Consider the following 23,499-nt stretch of genomic DNA (forward strand, 5'->3'; position numbering starts at 1 on the left):
ATGCCTATTAACCCATTTATGCTGGAGGTTGGAATATTTTGTGAAAAATCAGACCTTGGCGATGACCTTGAGCAGTTGTATATAAATAACTCCCACATGCTTAGCGTTCCAATAATGGAACACCAGGTATAAAGGGATTAAGAAGTGTGGCTTAATCTGAGTTACTTGTGTATTTAATGAATACTCAAAGACCATGTATGTTCCTTCAGTTTCTAAGAAAGGAAGAAAGAATGACTTAATGGGTTGTTTTTTTGGGGAGAATGGACTGCGTGTGCTCAGTTTAAGTCTTCCTGAATTCTCCATCTGTGTACTTTTTCTTTAGGCAACTGACAATTTCATTAGGGGAAATGTATATTCTAACTTAAAATGAAAGAGGGAAATAATTTATATGCTAATATCCTCATCTCACAACTTTTTTGCATGATGTTCAAGCCATTTGAGCATAGTATGCTAATAGAGATAAGCTCTTGCAGATATATTCTTCAGTTTTTCCTCCCTCTATATCATATACATATCCTAATCTACTTATATAAATTAAATCAAGACAGCACTTTAACATGCACATTGAAAGTCAGTGAATGTTTGATAAATATTTTCAAGTCCTCTGCTATGAAGTTGAAAGTCAAGAGTTTATAATATAGATTATCAATGTATTTGACACAAATTCAGAGAGTTCTCATTTAGCCGATTGGAAAAACCCTTTAATTTTATTAATCAAAATGAGAGATCAAGCCTAGAATAATACAAATATATACTCACATACCTGTGCATATATTGTATGCACATGTAGTGGGAACAGGCTTTTGGGTTTATGTTCATAGTAACAAAAAAGCTAATGCCATTTATTCCATTCTATTGCAGTTAGTCAGTATTGGAAATTAGCTTTCAATTTAGTATACTGTAAGTTTTCCTAAGTTAGTTGTGCAGAGTCTTTTGGTTATTATATGAAACAGTTTCTTCATATTTTTAATTAGCTTTGAGACACAAAAATTCACTGTGCACTTATAAGAAAATACTGATATTTAGGAAATTAAAATGTATTCTCTTAGAGATTATATAAGTGGATGAATAGAGAAAATGTTTATTTGATCAAAACTTTCTGTGAGGTGGATTATTTTAAACTAGGGTAATTTTGGCAGCTTAACAACTAATGGTAAGAATGAAAAACACAAAATAGTACAAAAATTGCTGTTCTTAGCAATTTCTCAAGATAATATTTCCTAACTTCCTGTCATTCTCAAAGAATATATAGTGGCAAAATAATTACTCTGTGATTATATAACAAAATCACAGAGGCTTTAAAAAATCATTGTTCCTCATGCCTCACTGCCCACTCCCTCACCCCTCAATACATGGCCAACTTACAATGATGATATATATTTAAATTATTTGTATGTCTACTGCACACAGTTATGAATCTAAGATTTGACTAATTTTTTAATTGTGAATTTTTTTTTAATGGGATCTCACTCTGTCACCCAGGCTGGAGTGCAGTGGCACAATCACGGCTCATTGTAGTCTTGACCTCCTGGGGTTAAGTGATCCTCCCACCTCAGCCTCCCAGGTAGCTGAGACTTCAGGCATGTGCACCATAACCATCTAATTTTTGTATTTTTTGTAGAGACAGGGTTTTGTCATGTTGCCCAAGCTGGTCTCAAACACCTAGGCCCAATCAATCTTCCCTCATTGGCCTCCCAAACTGCTGCAATTACAGGCTTGAACCACCATGCCCAGCTAATTTGTGATTTTTTTTAAAAAAAATTGTGATTTTTAACATCAAACGTCAATGCACAAAAAGAGAAAGTAGTCAAATCCCATTTTCATGATTGATATCTTTGTCATAATTTTTCCAAATACTGTATAGTTTTTAGCATACTGAATATACCTTCTCAAAGCTGCTGTGGACTAAATACAAGGCTACTTGGAAAACGCAGATGAGGCTGGGCGTGGTGGCTCACACCTGTAATCCCAGCACTTTGGGAGGCCAAGGCGGGCAGATCACGAGGTCAGGAGTTCATGACCAGCCTGGCCAATGTGGTGAAACCCCGTCTCTACTAAAAATACAAAAATTAGCTGGGCTTGTTGGATCGTGCATGTAGTCCCAGCTACTCAGGAGGTTGAGGCAGAAGAATCGCTTGAACCTGGGAGGCGGAGGTTGCAGTGAGTCGAGATCGCGTGACTGCATTCCAGCCTGGGTGACAGAGTGAGACTCCATCTCAAAAAAAACAAATAAAAATGGCAGATGAATGTAATATGAAGGAATATTGGAAGCTTTCATTTCTAGACATTCCCTTGTTTACCTATTCTGATGCCTACAGATTCATTATGAAAAATCTATTCCCTTGGATCTAGTATTGAGCCATTGTATTTTGATCTCTTGAGAAGGGTTGTATATGGATTTATTAGTTAACAACCTAGTTGGAAGATATTTGGGTTTGGGATTTGGGATGGAAATAGGCTGTGAAACAGAGCTATACATATATACATGTGTTCATGTATAAACCTGGAATCCAAAATAGTACTATTGATAATTTCTATTTGGGGGAATGGGAAGGGCCAGAAGGAGACATCTTGTGATGTTTTTATTTCATAATATGCACGTAAAGATTTGCAGCTGGAGCTGATGTCAGATTTCACTGCTGTTTCCACTCTGCCTTCTTAAATCAAGAACTTAATTTTCATAGATTAATTTGTCAGTTGCCATTATTTTTCATTTTATCTGGTACTTTGTCTAAAACTGTTCTTCAGTGAGTTTGTATATTTCACACCCCTATCCACAATTCATATTTGTTCCTTCTGATTCTCTGGGCAGCTTAGATTACAGCAGCCATCCACCTTGTATCTACTGACACCTTGTATTCACTGAACGACTCAGCCTGGCTCTAAAAACTACAGCAAAGATAAACAATGAGAAAAGAATAATCTTGAATGAGTACTATAAGAAAAGACATATTCATTTAAGAATTTGTTCTTAGAGATGCATTCTTCACCATTTAAAATGTTATATCCTGAGACAGAGAAAGTCTTGGTGAATAAATCAAATAAACTTCACTCCTGAATAAAAGACCACAACTGAACAGGTAAACTACAAGTGACTACAACCTTTTAGTTCTGGTGTGGAATGAGCTTTCCAGAACACAGATTTCCCCACTCTGCTCCAGAACTCTCCACAGTTCACCAAAAGGACCACACAGCGCAGTCAGTATGCCTCAGGCCACTGGATGCACCTTGATCTTTCCAGCCAAATGTAAAATCTTCATTTGGCTGTTAGAATCTCAAACAGCATATTCACAATTGAACTATTCTTTCCCTCATCCTGATTTACCCAAAGGTGTCCTCCCTTTAACTGATGGCTGGTTTAAGTCTTTTGGTTGCTTAGGCCAGAAAACTTGAAGTCGTCCTGGACTCCTTTTCAATTCATTTTTCAATTGAATCCATCAGAAAATTATCTTGAGTCTACCTTCTAAATTATATCTCAACTCCAGCTGTTTCTCACCACATCTGTCACAACCACTCTGTACTGAGCCACAATCAGTCATTATTACCTGGGTTATCGAAGTAGCTTCCTAAGATATCTTCCCTCTTCTGCCTCCTCTTCTCTTCCCCCTACACAAATCTATTTTCAACATAGCAGTCGCAGTGATCTTTTTAAAACATTAAATCTGTTCATCTCGTATTACTTTTCTGCTCAACACCCTGCAGTCGCTCCCTATTTAATTCAAAAGCCAAAGTGCTTACATAATCTGGTCTCTCATTATCTCTGACCTTCTGTCCTCTACTCTCCTTTGCTGCTGCTCCTACTTTAGCCACATTGACCTCCTTACTATTCCTTGAATACACCAGGCATGTTTCATTCTCAGAGACCCACTAAAGCTCTTCACTTTGCTCTTCTCAGAATATCTGGACAACTAGATGTCACCATTTAGTATTAGTTTACTACCAAGTTTTCTTTTAAATGTCTTTAACTTTTAAAATGAACAGAGTAAAATGAAATTTTTAAAGACGTACAGTTCTTTGAATTTTAACACATGTACAAATTTAGGTAACCTTCACCACAATCAGGATGCTATTTCATCATCCTAAAAAATTTCCTTGTGCTACCCCTTTGTAGTTACATCAACCCCCCACCCCCACCCCAACCCCTGCCAACCACCATTCTAGATTTGTCTTCTTGAGAATGTCCTATAGATAGAATCATACAGTATGTAACCTTTTGAGACTGGCTTCTTTCACTAAGAATAATGTCTTTGACATTCATCCAAATTACTGTTTTTATCTACAATTCATATTATCTTATTGCTGAATAGTATTCACTATTTTTGAGAATGACTGTATCATTTTGCATTCCTCCCAGTAATGTCAGAGAGGTCCAGTCGCTTCACATTGTTGATAGCTGTTAGTATTGTCAGTATTCTTTATTTTCAGTATTCTATTAGATGTGCAATAGTATCTGATCATGGGTTTAAGTGGTATCTCTCTAATAGCCACTAATGTTGAACATCTTTCCATGTGCTTATTTGTCACCCATATATCCCCTTTGGGTAAGTCACCCATATTTCCTCTCCAAGTCTTTAGATCATTTCAAAATTGTTTTCTTACTGTTAGTTTGAGAGTTCATTATAGATTCTGTCCTTTGTCAGATATGTGATTTGAAAATACTTTATTTGTAGCTTGTCTTTTCATTCCCTTAACAATATTTTTTATAATTTTTAATTTTGATAAACTATATCTTTTTTTATGGATAGTGATGTTGGTGTCATGCTAAGATCTCTTTGCCTAACCCCCAGTTATGAAGGTTTTCTATTTTTTTCTACAAGTTGTATAGTTTTATATTTAGATTCATGATCCATTTTGAGTTAATTTTTGGATAAAGTATGAGATAGGTTGGGGTTCATTTTTATGTACATGAATGTCCAATTGTTCATCACTATTATTTAAAAGACTACCCTTTCTCTATTGAATTGCCTTTGCACCTTTGTCAAAAAATCATTTGGCCATATTTGTTTGGTTCTTGAGTTCTTGTGTTGAGGAGACGAAGTTGAGAGTGGGAAAACCAAAGCACCTAGAGCTCATAGAACAGACAGAAGACCAGAGATGAGAGAACTGCATAGAGAGTAAACCGCAACACTCTGCAGGGGATCCCTCTGGAGTGTCCAGCAAGCTGCTGATCAGTGCATGCATGCAAAACCTACCTGAAGTCAGGAAAAGAACTATCTGAAAGGATTAAAGAAAACAGTGCCTGGTGCTTATAAATGGCAAAAAATAGTGCCTGTTCCCACCAGACAGACTTGCAAAACTTCAAAAAAGGGCAAAAAAGGGAAAATGGTACAAAAAACAAATGGAAATAGCAAATAGAAACAAACACAGCAACAAAAATAGAAAACAGATAATAGACTCAAACTGAAAGAATTAGTAATCTAATGACACGGCTTGGCTGGGTCCCCACCTAAATCTCATCTTGAATTGGAGCTTCCATAATCCTCATGTGTCATGGCAGGGACCTGATGGGAGGTAACTGAATCATGGGGGTGGGTTTTCCATGCTGTTCTCATGATATTGAATAAGCCACACGAGATCTGATGGTTTTATAAAGGGCAGTTCCCTGCACAGGCACTCTTGCCTGCTGCCATGTTAAGACTTGCCTTTGCCTTCACCTTCCACCATGATTGTGAGGCCTCCCCAGCCATGTAGAACTGTGGTCCATTAAGCCTCTTTTTCTTTATAAATTACGCAGTCTTGGGTATGTCTTTATTAGCAGCGTGAGAACAGACTAATACATCATATTAAATGGAATGGTCCAAAAATTCCAAATAAAAGGGAGAGCTTGTCAGATTGGATTAAAAAACCAAGATCCACGTACATGATGCCTACAAGAAATGAATCATAAATGTAAAGACACACAGGTTAAATGTTTAAAAAAATGAAAGAAATTATGCCATGCTAATATCAACTTTTAAAAAGCTAGAATGGTTATATTAATATCAGGCAAAGGAGAATTCAGAACAAAGAATATAATTGGGATAAAGACAGTAATTTAGTAATAATAAAGGATCAATGGATATAATAATCCTAAAAGCTTATGTTCTTAATAAAAGAGCTTCAAAATGACTTAAGTAAAAATTGATAGAACTGCAAGGAAAAATAGGTAAGTTGACAATTATAGTCAGAGATTTCAATGTCTCTCAATAATTGATAGAAAAAGCATAAAATCAGCAAAAAATAGCAGGCTTGATAAACACAATCAACTTGACTTAATTAACATTTATAGAACTTAACACATAACAGGAGCAGAATACACATTCTTTTCAAGTGCCTATATAATACCATGATAGACCAATTGTGGGCCACAAAGCAAATCCCAATAAATTTAAAAGCATTCAAGTCATACAAAGTGTGTTCTCTGACCACAATGGACTTAAATTTGAAATCAATAACATTCTACTTTGAACTAGCTAGAAAAAGCAATGTTCTCCCACTGATTTCCTCATAACTTCCAGTATGGACTTTCATTGGATCAATTGGTCATGTACTTGTCTCTACACCAATCACTGTGCTAATTAGTCTCTGTCAAATTTCTTCCCAAACACATGGACCAAGAGTAGAAGAGAAATGGTTCCCCAAAGGAATAGCAAAGTCATATTATCACAACAAGGATTCTGGGGCAGGCAGAATTATTAGTTTCCCACTACCAAAAGCTACTTGAACTAATTAATGAGTTTAACAAGGTTCCAGGATACAAAATCAATATACAAGAACCCAACTGTATTTCTATATATTGGCAACAAACAATTGTAAGTTAAAATAAGAAAAAAATGCCATTTACAAAGCATCAAAAAAGATCAAATATCTAGGAATAACTGACAAAAGATATGAAAGACCTATACACTGAAATGTACAAAATGTTGCTGAGAGAAATTAAAGATGACATAAAAAACAAAGATTTACTTTTTCATGGGTTGGAAGACTCAATATTGCTAAGAAGCCAGTTCTCTGCAAAATCTATAGATTCATCAGAATCACAATCAAAAGTTGGCTTTTTTGTAGACATGGGCAAGCTGATTTCAAAATTTCTATGGAAATGTAAAGGACCTTAGCATAGCCAAAACAACTGAAAAAGAACAACTTTAGAGGGCCCATACTTATTTTTTATCTAATTCAAGACTTAAAGCTTTATGCTATAGTTTGGATATGGCTTGTTTGACCCCCTCCAAATCTGATGTTGAAATTTGGTTTCCAGTGTTGGAAATGTGTCCTAATGGGAGGTGTTCGGGTCATGAGGGTAGATCCTACGTGAATAGATTAATCCCCCTCTCTCTTGCTTTCTTGCTTGCCGTGTGATCTCTGTACAGCTGGCTCCCCTTTGCCTTCTGCCATGAGTGGAAGCAGCCTGAAGCTCTCACCAGAAACAAATGCTGACACAATGCTTCTTGTACAGCCTGCAGAACCATGAGCCAAATAAACCTTTTTTTTTTTTAAATAAATTACCGTCTCTGATATTCCTTTATAGCAACACAAACAGACTAAGACACTTTAGTATACAAAACAACTTGGTTTGTACATAAATGTGAAGACATAGAGCAATAGAAAGTAATGGAAAGTCCAGAAATAACTCAACATCTATGGGCAACTGATGTTTTTCACAAGGACACAAAGACAATGTGGTAGAAAAAGTACAGTCCTTTCAATACAGGAGTTGGAAATTATTTAGGCAGATAGGGTAAGAAAGTCCTCAGTAAGCTTTCCTTTTTGTAAAAGCAGCCCCCAAATCATTTCTTTTCTAACAAAAAGCAGCCTGAAAAATCAAGCTGCAAGCATAAATAAGCAAGCTAAAATCTTTCATAGGTTAATACCAGCAGCTGTGCCAATAGAGAAAGGCTACCTGGGGGCCATGACGTTCAACATGGTGGCTCCATCTTCACTTTTATTTATGAACCACGTGTACAGTAAGGAACAGATAACGTGGCGCTGGCCAGGTAGAGAGGCCATCTGCATAATAAAAGATTAGGGTGGGATGGGCAGCTTCCTTGAACCCCATGCAAACATCACAACTGGTTCGACCAATCTCTTGGGCCCTATGTAAATCAGACACCACCTCCTCAAGCTCATCTATAAAACCCCCTGCATTTCATCACAAAACTGGAAGACCCACTCAGGTGCCCCTCTCTCTCTGCAGAAGAGAAAACTTCTTTTTCTTTGATGTATTAAACCTCTGCTCTTAAACTCACTACTTGTGTATCCGTGTCCTTGAATCCCTTGGTGTGAAACAACGAACCTCGGGTATTTACCCCAGACAATGTCGCCGCTTCATTTTGGGGCCCCATCTGGGACATCGGAAGGGTGAGTATAGGAGCAGACCCTCAACTCTGTTCTTTCATTTCGAGGCTGTCGGCCTCCATTCTGGGCATTTTGGCTATGTTTTGAACTGATTTCCCTTCTTGGAAACCTAGCCATTGCATGGGGCTGGAAGAGGTCCTGGAGCAATTGAGGATTTCTGGCCAGGTCTACACCCTGGTGTTATGTGAAGTCTTCTGGACGGGCCGCTTCCAACTGCCCAATCAGGCATGGGCAACAGGAGCTCGAGCTTTACTTACCATAATTTCCTCCTTTCCTGTCTGCGACTGCCATGTCTCCTATGCAATGTGGTGGGAATTTTTACAGTTGAGGGAAGTAGTTCTATTAGGCAAGATCAGGAAATGCTATAGGATGCTGCAGTAACCAGGAATATAGCTCAAGGGAATGTCATTTTTGTGATTTTTCCAGGAACAGAGGGTCTCCTGTACTCCCTCTGCCCCACCACTGTGAGCATTTCTCTGCCCTTGGGCTGGAGGGCACATGGCATTTCAAGGTCAACAGCACCACCTAGTGGAATAGAAATCTCCATGAGGCACGTTGTCGGCCCTTTGCCAAAACGCTTTAGCTTCCCAAATTCTCCTCCCTTTTGGCACCCTTCTACTAGATACCAGGCTTTATGCTGCTTCTGTAAATGGAAAAACTCTCCCTTCAGCAATGAGGAGGAAAAAATCCTCCAAAACCAAATTTCAGTCTCAATACTGTCCCATCAGCAGGAAAATGGCCATTCGGTCCCCACGTTCTTTTAAGGCACATATTCTGCCTCCCACTAAAACGGTACTTAAATAGTAAGAAGACTTTATGTCCGGAAGTTCACTGGAACCATTCTCTAAGGGCAAATGCTTTAGCATGGGCCATAATAGCAGGATATAGAGTTTAATCTAGTACACGCCCTCCATTAAATGGGTCTTGCCCAAATGAAACTATTATGTAGTTTTTCCTGAGATCCATCTTTCTGGGAGCCGCACAGACCAGATGAGTCTAGGAAATCAAAGGGATATCACAAGGGGAGGACGAAAGTCACATGAGTGAACATAATCCCAATTGCTTAGTTCCCTTGGTTCCATGCTGAGGATCATGCCTGCAACCATGGGTAGCACATTTAATGGATGCCAGGGCTCAGGGAACTAGGGAGGGGAAACAGTTGGGGGTATGCTCCCACTGTCTTTACCTCTACCTTGGGCCATTTCAAAGGAAAGGAAGGAGACTAAAGGGATACCTTTTTCTTGCTTCTCTTCCTAGATAGGTAACAGACCATCTTCAGCCTGAATTCCTCTGGAATGCATTCTGAAGCACTGGGACTCCTTTGACCCTAGATTTTAAAGAAAAAGTGGCTCACTTTCTTATGCACAAGGGCATGGCCTTCTTACTAGACCTTTGCAAGTGTTGCACAATCAACTCAGCTTTTTTGCCAGTCATATCGGGGGGCCCAAAGGGAATGATTCCCCAAAATTAGAGAAACAAACCCCCGGGAAACCCTTGAATGCAATCCTCGAATGCAACTTCCAGATGCTCTGGCCCTTCCTGCCCCCATCCACATGTCAGCTCCTCCAGTTCTACAACCCAAACCCCTAGACTTTTCTATGGTATTTCTCCTTCCTTCTTTCACAGTTTAAAATGGCTCCTTTTCCTTCTTTTATAATGTTCCTTCAAACAGAGAAATGTTAATTTCCCCAAACCTTAAAGTGCTTGGCTTAGAGTTGAACTCGGGAGAAGCGAACCCAGAAGCCTGACATGCCAGCAAAAGGCTAAAAGGTTTTTTTTTTTGTTTTTTGTTTTTAAACCATATGGGTTTTGGCCTCTCTCTCTCTGGGCAAACTGGTAAAAGGGATAATAAGGATCACTGATTACATTCTCTGTAAAGTTTTAATTAATGAAAAAGGATCTGTGTGGTTGGTCTTAAGCTGTCATCAATCTGGTGTGCTTTGCATGTCTTTCTGCATGGTTCTGTCAAAAGAAAGGGTGCCTTGGGATAGGATGCAAGTGTAGGACCCCATAAACCTGCTGTTCAAGCCAGCCCTACAAAATGATCAGTGCTAAACTTTGCTGCAGGCCTCCATTTTGTTTTATGTCCTTGGGAACATGACCGGTAATCACCTGGCAATACTTTGTTTTAGACTCTGCCATTTTACAATGGTGGCTGTCTTCTTGTGCTGAGTCAGTTCCTGAGTGGGGGCTACAAAATCAGATGAGCCAGTCTGTCAGTCTGGGTGCTGCCAGTTGATCCATCAAGGGCAGGGTGTGCAAAGTATCTTGAGCACTGATCCTGGGAGCAGTTTAGGGAGGGTCAGAATCTTGCAGCCTCCAGCTGGATGACTCCAAGCCATGGTTTCTAATCTTGTGGCTAGTTTCTTGGTCTAGTCCCAAGACAGGAGGGAGGCTTTTTTTTTGCGAAGGAGTTGCTATCATCTTCGTTTTGGGCTGTAAACTGTAAACCAGGCTCCTCCCAGAGTTCGTTTGGCCTATGCCTAGGTATGGGCAAGGACAACTTGGGTGTTGGAAGCAAGATGGAGTTGGTTGGGTTGGATCTCTTTTACTGTCTCAGTCATTTTGCAATGACAGTTTCAAAAGTTGCTTACCACCCCTTTGAGAATACCTCATACACTCGTGGTTAAGTCATAACCTAATTGAGGCTTATTGGTTTCACCTGTGAGGTTACTTTTGTTAAAGTTCAAAAGCCAGAAGTCTTAACCAGTTGGTGTGGCTAATGTTGAGTGACAAGAGATCTTAAAGGATTTTCTTAAAGAGAGCTCAGCTTCATTAAAACTGGATATCCAAGCTATAGGTATATTTAAAAGGCCTGTACGTTTTTCTCTTCTTGGGTCTTGTTTTTCTGGAAAAAGGTTTTTATTCTCACTTGACTGAATTATTTTTCTCCATTTTTTTTGTCTTGCCACTCTTTTTTTCTTTTTTGTTTCTTTTTTGAGACAGAGTCTCACTCTGTCCCCCAGCTTGGAGTGCAGTGGCACGATCTTGGCTCACTGCAACTTCTGCTTCCCAGGTTCTAGCAATTCTTCTCTCTCAGCCTCCCAAGTAGCTGGGACTACAGGCACATGCCATGATGCCCAGCTAATTTTTTGTATTTTAGTAGAGACGGGTTTCACCGTGTTGCCCAGGCTGGTCTCGAACTCCTGAGCTCAGGCAATCCACCCACCTTGGCCTGTGAAAGTGCTAGGATTACAGGCATGAGCCACTGCACCCGGCCTGTCTTGCTGCTCTTAATGCAGATATGAGATGCCCTAAGATAACTTTGGTAGCCTGGAATTCCTTGGGAAAAACAGAGGAGATGCCACAAACCCTGTTCTGGGGGGGGGAACCCTCTGTTTTCCTCATGAAATCCCAGGAATTAAAAGTAGATAAATCCCTCTCAAAAATCAAAGGCTCTGTTCTATTTTACATTGTGTTATCTGATGGTTTAGAGTTATGGGGAGTATCAGAAATTGCTTCACATTAAAGAGAGCTTTGGTGTGTAATACCTAGGTAGGAAATATACTTTAAGGAATGGCTAGTAGTAGTTACAGAGGGATACTTGACTCTTCGCACATTTGGATCAGAGAAGCATGCTCTTGACCACCAGGAAGATATGGAAACATCCCCACCCTCACTGAGAGATAAGACTCCCATGGGGGATGGGCTGATTACAAAATAGGCTTATTGGCTTTGTCTTGCCTTGCAATAAAATGCATGGTAGAAGCACTGCACTGTCTTCTCCTGTAGTATTTCTCTTCTTTTGAGGATCCAGGATCCAGTATAAAATGGCACCCTTAATTTTGGGGATCTGTCTTTGCCTTCAGTTGTGGCTGCTTATTAGACCCTAGAAATGAATGCTTTCCTGGCTCTGTTCCTCCAAGGGCTCCACCCTGAAGCCAGTAATTCTGTTAAGAAACTGGCAAATGAAAAATCTTACAAGTACTGAATCTTCTGTGTAGCTATATATGTGTTGTGTGTAATGTCTACAAAAGAGCTCTAATTGATTGGCTTAAAGAAAAATATGCATTTAAATCAAATATTTTTTAAAGCAAAGATAAAAGCTATAATGCCTTTCAGTGCAAGTGACTTTAATCTTTAAGAAATAAAAATAGTCTTAGGGATTATTAGTAAAATACAAGTGTCATCACAATGCAAACGGGTGGTCTACATCATATAAATCTGATACTAGGTTTGCTAAATGTTTCAAGATTGTAAGCTGCCTGCTTTACAATTTGGTAAGGCCTGGGGACATACAAAATTAACCACGCCCCTAACTATGCTGGAGAAAGTGACTTTATCTGTGTCTAGAACATAAAACAACTTACTAGGTTTCACATTAAAGTTAAAAACTACTAAAAGTTACCATGATAACATGTAACTTAAACCACTAAAAATAGATTTACATATGAGGTGTGTAAAAGCAGTAAAATGTATTTTTAGTAGAAGATTATAAGAAGGCAGGGAAATGTAAATTTCACCTAGGAATAAAGGATTGTCTTAAATTAGATAAGAGAAATCTGAAGATTTAAGCAAGTTGTGGTGGAAATATTGTAAAATTAATCTTGCAAAAAAATCCTGTATGTAAACATTAACTAAATTCAAGAGTAATACAAAAGGGTATTATATGGTCTTTTCATAAGTTGAGCATTGAAATAAAAGTACAGTAAGGTTGTCTTAATACACTAGTCTGCCTTTTAGCAAAAGGGTTATAAAAGGTTTGTAAAAATTTCACCTCGTGGTCAAAATGGTTAAGATTAGACGGAATTGTCTATGAGGTTTCACTAAAATTTGGGGTTAACATTAATAAATTAATGCAAGGGTAAAATTTGGCTTTGAACAGGATTTTCATATAATAGTAAAGGCTAACGAAAGGTTTTTGCCTTTTAAAAATTTTTGAGTCATCATTTTGGCAAAATAAATAATTTGTGGTAATCTAGAATTCTATTTCATAACATCAATATTTTAAACTTCTAACGTATTTACCAGGTTTTCCAAAATCAAACCTCAGTTTCAAAATTGTCTTTCCTGACACTTCGCTTTTCGGAGGCTCCAGAAGGGACCCTGGAGTGTCCAGAAAAGAGAGAGAAACATGATTATTTAACAGGTTTAGGTATATAAGATTGCCAAAATGATGTTTAAACTTCGTCAGGTTATATTTTAGTGAATAATATTAATATATGTTCCAAAATTGTGTGGGATATCAAAAAATTCTAATGATAAAATATGTTATATTTAATGGCAGTTATCTTTCTGGTCATCTTTAAGAATTTGGTATGTGTGGCTGGGCGCGGTGGCTCAAGCCTGTAATCCCAGCACTTTGGGAGGCCGAGACGGGCGGATCACAAGGTCAGGAGATCGAGACCATCCTGGCTAACACGGTGAAACCCCGTCTCTACTAAAAAATACAAAAAACTAGCCGGGCGAGGTGGCTGGCGTCTGTAGTCCCAGCTACTCGGGAGGCTGAGGCAGGAGAATGGCGTGAACCCGGGAGGCGGAGCTTGCAGTGAGCTGAGATCCGGCCACTGCACTCCAGTCTGGGCGACAAAGCGAGACTCTGTCTCAACAAAAAAAAAAAAAAAAGAATTTGGTATGTGTATCAATCAAAAAGTTCATTGTAAATTAATTCTGAGCTAAGCAGTAAAGAGACTTATTGGAAGGATGTCAAGCGATTCACAGAATTAATGAGATTGAAGAACTAGATATTGAAATGGGCAGGGGTGTGGGTAGATGGAATTTTAGCCAAGGAAGGGTCAGGCCAGGACCTCTCCCTGGCTTCGCTGCCACTAGACACTGCAGAGCTGGATTTTTACGTCTTTCTTCAAACACTTTTCAGCCTTCCCTCTGTCTTTGCACCATGCTTTCAAAAATCAAAGTCTGTTTGGAGCAAATGACCAGACAAGTGGGTGCTTTTCTGGCCAAAGAGAATCAGGCAGGCCTCTTCTGCCATGTCAGGTAGAACCCTACTTCTCACCAACCGTAATACAATGCAGTAACCTCCACAATAGGAAAGGCGTTTGAATTATGGTTGGATTTTTTTTTTTTAAAAGACAATAGATGTGCTACAGCATTTACTGATTCCCATTGATTATAGGATCCTTTTTCATTTGCCTAGTGATTGAAATAATGTATAAAGTGGAGGTTCTTAAACCGTGGCCTATGCATATGATTCAAGGGTCATATATTGTCTAAAATTGTGTGCAGAAATTTGATGTATATGCCTTTCGCATTTTTGGAGGTGGGAGGGTCCATAACTTCTCCAAGAGGTCTACAATCTACAAAAAATTGAGAAATACTGTCTGGAAATTTCTATATAATTGCATTCTTCTTTTGAAAGTTCACTCATTTGTCTGCATTGTCACTAGTATTACTGCCTTTTATCCGCTAGATGGTGACATTGTACATGTTTTCATACACCAATCATCCGCTTCATTGATACGAATTGAAAAAGCTCAGTGGTTTAAATGGAACCTCTTCAAAACCATTTTAGAGAAGGAAGGAATTTGAGAAATTGTATATTCCTTTTCCTTGTCTTACAGATGAGGAACTGCGTTCCCAAAAGTTTAAGAGAGAGCCCTGACTGAAAAAAAGCCCTTTGAAAAAATGGAAAGGACACCCTGAGGGGAAGAATCACCTGCAGTCTGGGCTCTCCTCTTTCAACTCCAACTCACTTTAGGTTGCACCTCTGGCTGGCTGAGGGACGGCGGGTGGTGCCGGTTGTGAACTTTAGATGTCTTTGACTCTGAGACACATGTATTTCAGTTATGACCATGACTGAAAATCCGATCCTTCTCTTGGGCAGTAGGGATCCTGCTAATGCTAAAGAGGGCTTTACTTAGGGAAGAGTTTGCAAAGATAGTCGTTTTTCTGTGACATAAGCCTCCCCTCTCCCCTTTCCTGGTTAGCTTTAGACATTTCTTATGTTCAGTATGTTATTTTCAGAGCCAAAGGTAACCCTATAGATATATGTATTATGATAACAGGAATGAGTGACTGAGGCAAAAGTCTTGTTATCAGTGGTGAATATCCAAGTTACTGTTGGAGAATCTGTATGGGTCTGCAGCAACCACAGTTCTTGACTCCTCAGAAGAAAATTCAACTGAGGGGCATAAGGCAGAAGAAGAGACCAAGGCAAGTTTCAGAGCAGGAATGAAAAGAAAGTAAAGTACACTTGGAGGAGGGTCAAGTGGGAATCTTGGAGGTAAAGTGCCCTGTTTGACCTTGGACTTAGGGTTTTATATGCTGCCAGTGTCTTGCATCCCTTTTCCCTTGATTCTTTCCTTGGGGTGAGCTGCCCACATGTGTGGTGCTGCTAGTACTTGGGAGGTGAGTATGTGCAGTATGTTTACTGGAGTTGTATGCATGCTCACCTGAGGCGGTCTTCCCTTTGCCAGCGGAATGCCCCCATATATACCAGTTAATTTCCACCATTTTGCCTCTTAATGCATATGCTTGAGCCCACTCACCTAGTTCCTGAGATCTTATTGGGAAACTGCCGATCACCAGTTTCAGTTGTTTTCATCTAATGGGAAACTGCCTTTCTCTGGCAGAGGCTGTGACCAATTATCATCTTAGAGAGGCCATGTGGCAAACTGCTTTCACCTGATGGTTGCCTGGCATTCCTGGTGGTGGTTGGGGGAGCCCTCTCCTGCCCGGCTCGTGCCTGATGATATGGTTTGGCTGTGTCCTCACCCAAATTTCATCTTGAATTCCCACTTGTTGTGGGAGAGACCTGGTGGGAGGTAATTGAATCATGGGGACAAGTCTTTCCCATGCTGTTTTTATGATAGTGAATAAGTCTCATGAGATCTGATGGTTTTAAAAAGAGGCGTTCTCCTGCACAAGCGCTCTCATTTTTGCCTGCTGCAATCCACGTAAGATGTGACTTGCTCCTTCTTGCCTTCTGTCATGATGTGAAGCTTCCCCAGCCACACGGAACTGTAAGTCCAATTAAACCTTTTTCTTTTGTAAATTGCTCAGTCTCAGGTTTGTCTTTATCAGCACCATGAAAACTATCTAATACACCTGACTGGCTACCTACCGAAACAGTCGCAACTATCTAGGTTTATTAAGCAAGCTTTAGGGTATGTCTGGGAAAAAATAAGCCATAGACACATTTGTGATTGTTTTTCAGAGAGGTTTTCAGGAGGTTTAGTATTTAGACATTTCCTTAAAGCAGGGGAAGACATTTGGAACAGAGACAGGTAGGCAGTTAGGCGAATGGTTACATTCTTATGAGACTTTAGTTAGTGGCCAGTGAATCTACATTTTACATAGGATAAGGTGAACCCCTGAAAAGAAAAAAAGGTGTAGAGAAGAATCAATAATGCAGACATTTCTGGGTAGATGGAGGAAGTGACTGACCTCATCTTGTCTTTGTTCTGTACCTCGTAAGATAAGCTTATAACCAGTGTATAACAGACTTTAGTCTTAGGAACCAGACTTAGATTGTAGACCTACAGTTATAATTGGCATGTCCTTGTATATGGGAAGCCAGCAAATAATTTACTTATGAGTGACCTGTGGGGACAGCCCTCCCTAGATGCCTGAGGGCTTTCACTTCTCCACCTCTCCTTGACAATCTGGCTGATGCATAATGCTAGTAACAGCTATTCATTTGCAAGAGGATGTTGCATGACTCAGCCTTCGGGCTTAACCTTCCTTTTGCACAAGGAGTTTGGGGTCCTGAGATTCTTTAAAATTTTCCTTTACAATAAGGAGTTTTGACAAAACTTAAGAGATGTGCTATAAATATTAGTGTTTGGAGTTCCCAGACATGAAGATAGAGAAAGCCTCAAGTCACATGGGCTGCGACAGGGGAGCACTGTGGAAAAGTGGCTGGACAGATTCTCACAAGCAGTGAGTCTTCCTCAATGAGTTCTGTGGCATCCTTCATGTTCAGACCATTAAACCAAGGCACCAAATGGAGCTACAGCATGTGCTCAGGACCTACCTTTCTGGAGGATAATCCTTCCAAATGTATCCTCCAAAAGAGTCTTTAAGCAGTATCCAAAGATACTGCTATGTCTTTTCCGCTCCACTTCCCTATTCTTTTTGCTCCTCAGTCCTCAGCCACACCCTAGAGAAGACAAGAATCAAAGTACCCTTCCTTCACACCTCTTTCCACCAAAGCTAACAATATTAAATTAACAAAGCGCCTTTTAAAAACCAACCTTTCCATTTGCACTAATAGACAAGCCTGGCTATATCTAAAACTCAAGATTGTGTCTGTTGAATTTCAGTAAACATTTGTGAAAGTCATGATGATGGATAGTCACTGTTGTCTCTACAGGTCCACTATCCTATGCCTCAATATGCTGACCTTTATGTTCTTTGATTTCCTGTTAGGTTTGGCCAATGGGAAGCAACAGCAAGAGATGGATAGATGGAAGGAGAGAGAGTTGGAGAATTTCTTTCCCTGAATCTGTTGAGTAGCTGGGCAGATTGGCTGGGTCTGAAACCAAACACAGGTTTAGCTACTTACCACTTGCAAGGTCAAAAATCAAGGACAAGGTGTGGTGGAAGGAAGGAAAGGAATGGCCAAGGTTTTGTGCCTGAAAGGAACCATTTCAAACTCTAGATAGAATGCAAGGGCTTAAAAAGGGAGATTGATGGCAGGGGGGCATGCAAGAGGGGCAAGGAGGCGCCAGTCAGTCTATGTAAGTTGCTCTGATGACTTACCTTGAGTTATTGCCCCATCTGTTGAATGGGCTGGCACCATCCCAGGCACAATCAGGTGGAAGCTAACTGCAGCTTTGAGTAGTCTCCTGGTGGAGGAGAATTCCATAGGTACCTAGATTGTTTCAAGACTCAGTCCATGGAACTTCCAAGAAAACATATAATTAGATGAGGGGGATATTGTGCAAGGGAGTGCCTGGTAGAAGGAAAGAGAGCAAAGGTTACCATATAATTTTCAAGCAGCTAAACATAAAGTAAGCAAGGAGGAAAAGGGAAAAAAGGTTAAAAAAAATTGAAAATAGAGTATTTGGTTACATGTCCTTGACCCTCTGCTGAAGGCCACAGCTTGTGACCACCCTCTCCTAAAGCTACCAGAGTCTCTGGTTTCCAGTAACTCCTTGTTCCTTCCTTTGGCTCATCAGGCCCAGGAATGATAGCAGCTTCCTGTTATTGCTAGTCATGGGGTGTTTCATTCTCTCTTGTCATTTTTCCTTAACCCTACTTGCTCCTTTGTAAACAGACCTTTCACTAATAACTCTTCACTCTTTCCATCGCTTTCAGCCAGAACCCTGACCTGCTCAGCTAGAAACTTCACTGAAGTTTCTATAGTCCTCACTTTACGTTAGATCTCCATACTTATTCATTCTACATATCTGCAACTTTGTGTCCTTTGACCTGCATCTCCTATTTCCTCCCTCCTTCCCCCACCCCACCTCTGGTAACCATCGTTTTATTCTTTATCTTTGCGTCTTCGACTTTTTTTCTTTTTTAAATATTACACATATAAGTGAGATCATGCAATATTTTTCTTTCCATGTCTGGAGTTTCAGGTCTTACCTTTAAGCCTTTAATCCATTCTGAGCTGATTTTGTGTGTGGCATAAGAAAAGAATCCTATTTTATATTTTATTATATTTCATTTGGTTTTTAATTTTTCATTTCATCAACTGTGACTTTGTTGTTTGAAAAGAGTGGGGATAGCAAATCTCTTGCTCCACTTTGGAAATGCTCTCACCACCCACTAAAGTGGAGATCTCTACCTAATCTAACTCCTGGAGGGTTGTTAACAAAAATTAAAAAAGAAAGTGAAGTGGACATGCTTTAAAAAAAATGTGTTTTATAAGAGAGGCAGCCTAATCTGGAGACTCAAAACACAGACACCAGAGGCAACACTGGGTTTGAAGCTCCAGCTCTGCCTCTGATAAACGTTTAATTTAAATCTGTGCCTCAGTTTCCTCATATGTAAAATGAGAATAATAACAGATGTACTTCTTAGGGTTGTCGTGGGAGTTAGATGAAATACAATATTGCCTGATATATAATAAGTTCTCAATGAGTGTTACTTTTTTTTTTTTTTTTTTTGAGACAGAGACTTGCTCTGTTGCCTGGGCTAGAGTGCAGTGGTGCAATCTCGGCTGACTGCAAGCTCTGACTCCCGGGTTCATGCCATTCTCTTGCCTCAGCCTCCCGAGTAGCTGTGACTACAGGAGCCCACCACCACGCCTGGTTAACTTTTTTTGTATTTTTGGTAGAGACAGGGTTTCACCGTGTTAGCTAGGATGGCCTTGATCTCCTGACCTCGTGATCCACCTGTCTCGGCCTCCCAAAGTGCTGGGATTACAGGCGTGAGCCACCGTGCCTGGCCCCAATGAATAGTACTTTTTATTACATCCCTTGATATTGTAATCTGTATATTACAATACAATACAGATTCTTCCTCTTTGAGAGGAATTTTATTTATTTATATTTTCCATGTGAATATCTAGTTTCCACAACATCATTTACTTATTGAAGAGGCTGTCCTTGCCCATTGTATATTATTAGTGCCTTTATCTAAGATTACTTGGCCAGCCGTGGAGGCTCATGCCTGTAATCCCAGCACTTTGGGAGGCTGAGGCGGGCAGATCACAAGGTCAGGAGTTCGAGCCAGCCTGGCCAATATGGCAAAACCCCGTCTACTAAAAAACCAAAAAAAGTTAGCCAAGTGTGGTGGCATGCACCTGTAGTCCCAGCTACCCAGGAGGCTGAGGCAGGAGAATTGCTTGAACTCAAGACACGGAGGTTGCAGTGAGCTGGGATGGTGCCACTGTACTCCAGCCTGGGTGACAGAGTGAGACTACCTCTCAAAAAAAAAAGATTACTCGACTATATATGCATGGGTTTCTTTCTGGACTTTCTATTCTGTTTTACTGGCAGATGTGTCTATTTTTATGCCAGGAAAACAGTAATATACTTTTTGATTCTTTTAGTTTTGTAATGTAATTTGAGATCAGGAAGTATGTTGCATCTAGTATTGTGCTTCTTGCTCAAGATTAAGTATTCTGAATCTTTTATGGTTCCATATGAATCTTGGGATTTCTTTTTTATTTCTGTGAAAAATGCCCTTAGAACTTTGATAGAGATTGCACTGAATCTGTAGATTGCTTTGGTAGTGTGAAATTTCAACAATATTGATTATTTCAGTCCATCAACATGGGATATCTTTCCATTTATTTGTATCTTACTCAATTTATTTAATCAGTATTTTATAATTTTCATGTACAGATCTTTCACCTCCTTTGATTAAATTTATTTCTAAGTATTTCATTATTTTGGATAGTATTATAAGTTGGATTATTTTCTTAATTTCTTTTTCAGATAGTTCAATGTTAATGTTTAGAAAAACAGCTGATTTTTTTGTATGTTAATTTTGTATCCTAATTTGTTTATTAGTTCTAACAGTTTTTTGGTGTTCTTTAGGGTATATGTGTGTGTGTGTGTGTGTGTGTATATATATATGTATATGATCATAACACCTGCAAATAGAGACATTTTTACTTCTTTCTGATTTGGATGCATTTTAATTCTTTGTTTTGTCTAGTTGCTTTAGCTAGAACTTCCAGTACTATGTTGAAGAGAGAGGGCATCCTTGTCTTGTTCTTGATCTTAGAGGAAAAGCTTTCAAGGCTTCATCATTGAGTATGATATTAGCTAAGGGTTTGTCATATCTTTGTTGTGTTGAGGTATATTCCTTTTAATCTGTTGAGCATTTTAATTATGAAAATGTATTCTGTTTTGTGAAATGCTTTTTCTGCATATATTGAGATGATCATATGAATTAATCCTTTATTCTGTTTATGTAGTGTAACCATATCATATATTTAGATGCTCCAATATTTGATGTATATATATTTAATATTTTTATATCTTCTTGAATTGACCACTTTAAAGTCTATTTTGTCTAATGTAAGTATTACCCATACTTTCTTTTGGTTTTCATTTGCATGGAATACCCTTTTCCATCCCATCACTTTCAGTTTTTGTGTAACCTTAAAGATGAAGTTAGTCTCTTGTAGGCAGCATACAGTTAGATTGTTTAAAAAATCCATTCAACTATTCTGTGTGAGGGATTCTTAAGATTGTGTGTCTTCTCTTCATCCTGAAAAGTCCAGCCAAATGCTGAGAGCCTCCCATTTGTTTTCTCTGGTGTGGTGCTCTAAAATGCTCAGGTTTGTGTGCCTTTTCCCAGTTCGGCAGTGTTGGGCTGGTTGTCAACAGAAGACACTTGCATTCTCATGAGGGCATACTCGAGGAGTCAGCCTGGAAAGGAGGTGAGGTGAACAGAGTATTTGAAATGCCTAAGGGCCAGCTGGTGGAGGTAGGAGTGTCCAATGGCAAGGTATCCCTAGCAGCTTGTGGGCAGGCTTTCTGATGGAGAGTATGGAGCAGTTAGTAGATTCTGTGGCCTTTTTTCTCTGCTCCCAGTCTCTTCCAACAACTCAGCCATGATGGTTACCTCAGTATTCTGGGTGGCCCAAGAATGAAGTGGGCTTCTTGAGCAGCTTTCTAAATGACTGAGGGAGTTGGGCACTCACCCACTATGCCTTCACTTTCCCTCATGGAATACATTATGGCCTGGGATTGGTGGGAGGTACTCTTTGGCACTGAGCTGTGCTGCTCTGGGAGAGGGATGACATGCATAAAGTGAAAATTCTATTTACTCTCTTCAGTACACATATTCTTGGATGTGTGCTGAGTTCCACCAGGTTCCCTGACTCCCACAAAGGTACTCTCCTCTGTGGATAGTTGTCTAAATCAATGCCTCTGTGGGGAAAATAGTGATAGAAAACTCTTTATTCCACCATCTTGCTGACATCACTCCTGTGGGATAGAATTTTGAATCTGGATTATCCACCACCTTGTTGTCAATGAGGACTCCCATCACCAGGAACAAGTGGAGTGCAGATAGCCCCAGATACAAGGTAGCAATGCAATTGTTTAAACTTTTGACCATGCTTGAATCACATCATCACCTACTCACTGTAGACTGAATGACAGGGGCAATGACAGGGGACCTGACTTGGGCCATATACCTTGTAGTTGGGAACAGGGAGGACACTGTGATGGAGGTTCAATAAAGCCACATGAGTAGGGTTAGAGTTTACCAAATAAAGGGATGATGTGGTGTCCAGTCCAGTTCTAGATGTAGTTCTAGTTCACATGGCCTTCAAGGCTCTAGTTGACCTGGCCCCTGTCTTTCTAACTTCATCTCCTTCTCCTCTTCCCCAAGCATTCTAGGCAACACTGGCCCTTTTTGCTATTCCTTAAATATGCTGAGGATTTAATTCCTGCCTCAGGGCCTTTTGCACCTATTCTCTTTGTTTAGGAAGTGATCCTCTTCATGTTACCATGACCACTCCCTCACTACATTTGGGTCTGTGTTCCAATGTCACTTTTTCAGACAGTTCTTCCCTGATCCCTTCCAGAATCACTTTATTCATCTTCTTAGTCTTTACCTAACTTTATTTTTCTCGAGAGTGCCAAATTGCACTTGAAATTGAATTATATTTGTTTGTAACATTGTTTCTCATTCACATGAATATGAGCTCCATGGAGAAAGAATTGTGCCTTTTTCAGCACTGAATCCATTGCTTTCAGAGTAGTACTTAGCATATAATAGGTTTTGGATAATAATTATGAAATGAGGATAAAAGTTAGACTAAAATTGAGATGTCAGCTAGGGTGGTTTAATTTTCACTGGAGAAAACAATGATAAAGGTTTCATGGAGGGGTACTGCTATCACTTTTTTATCCAGGCTAGACTGTAATGGCATGATCAGGACTCACTGCAGCCTCAAGCTTTTGGGCTCAAGAGATCCTCCTGGCTCAGTCTCCCAAGTTTCTAGGACTACAGGTGTGCACCATCATCATGCCCAGCTAACATAAAAAATTAACAATTTTTTTTTTTTTTTTTTTTTTTTTTTTTTTTTAGAAAAAGGGTCTTGCTATGTCGCCTAGAGTGGTCTCAAACTCCTGGGCTCGAGTGATCATCCTGCCTTGGCTTCTCAAAGGGCAGGGATTACAGTTGTGAGCCACCACATCCTGCCCAATGAGATGGCATTTGAATTGGACCTCAAGGGATCGGCAATATTGGTAGGCAGAAACGGAAAAGTCCAGGTAGAGAAACTTGTGTGGGGAAAGGCATTTTGGGGTACATATACAGGAGTGAGTAGTCTATATGGGGTAG

At 39.7% G+C, this 23,499-nt stretch overlaps 1 protein-coding gene across 1 annotated transcript in view; it reads left to right on the forward strand.

The window, feature by feature from the left end:
• The window catches only part of YTHDC2 (YTH domain containing 2), a 91,520-nt gene extending 84,039 nt beyond the window's left edge, over positions 1 to 7,481 (forward strand). The window contains exon 29 of the mRNA XM_031666398.1: positions 7,350 to 7,481. Within this exon, the coding sequence (XP_031522258.1) occupies positions 7,350 to 7,376 (27 nt within the window). The 3' untranslated portion in view covers positions 7,377 to 7,481. The remainder of the gene's footprint in view (positions 1 to 7,349) is intronic.
• The last annotated feature ends 16,018 nt before the right edge of the window (positions 7,482 to 23,499 follow it).

The sequence above is a fragment of the Papio anubis genome, chromosome 5 (genome assembly GCF_008728515.1).
Source record: "Papio anubis isolate 15944 chromosome 5, Panubis1.0, whole genome shotgun sequence".
In the NCBI taxonomy this organism is placed as follows: Eukaryota; Metazoa; Chordata; class Mammalia; order Primates; family Cercopithecidae; genus Papio; species Papio anubis.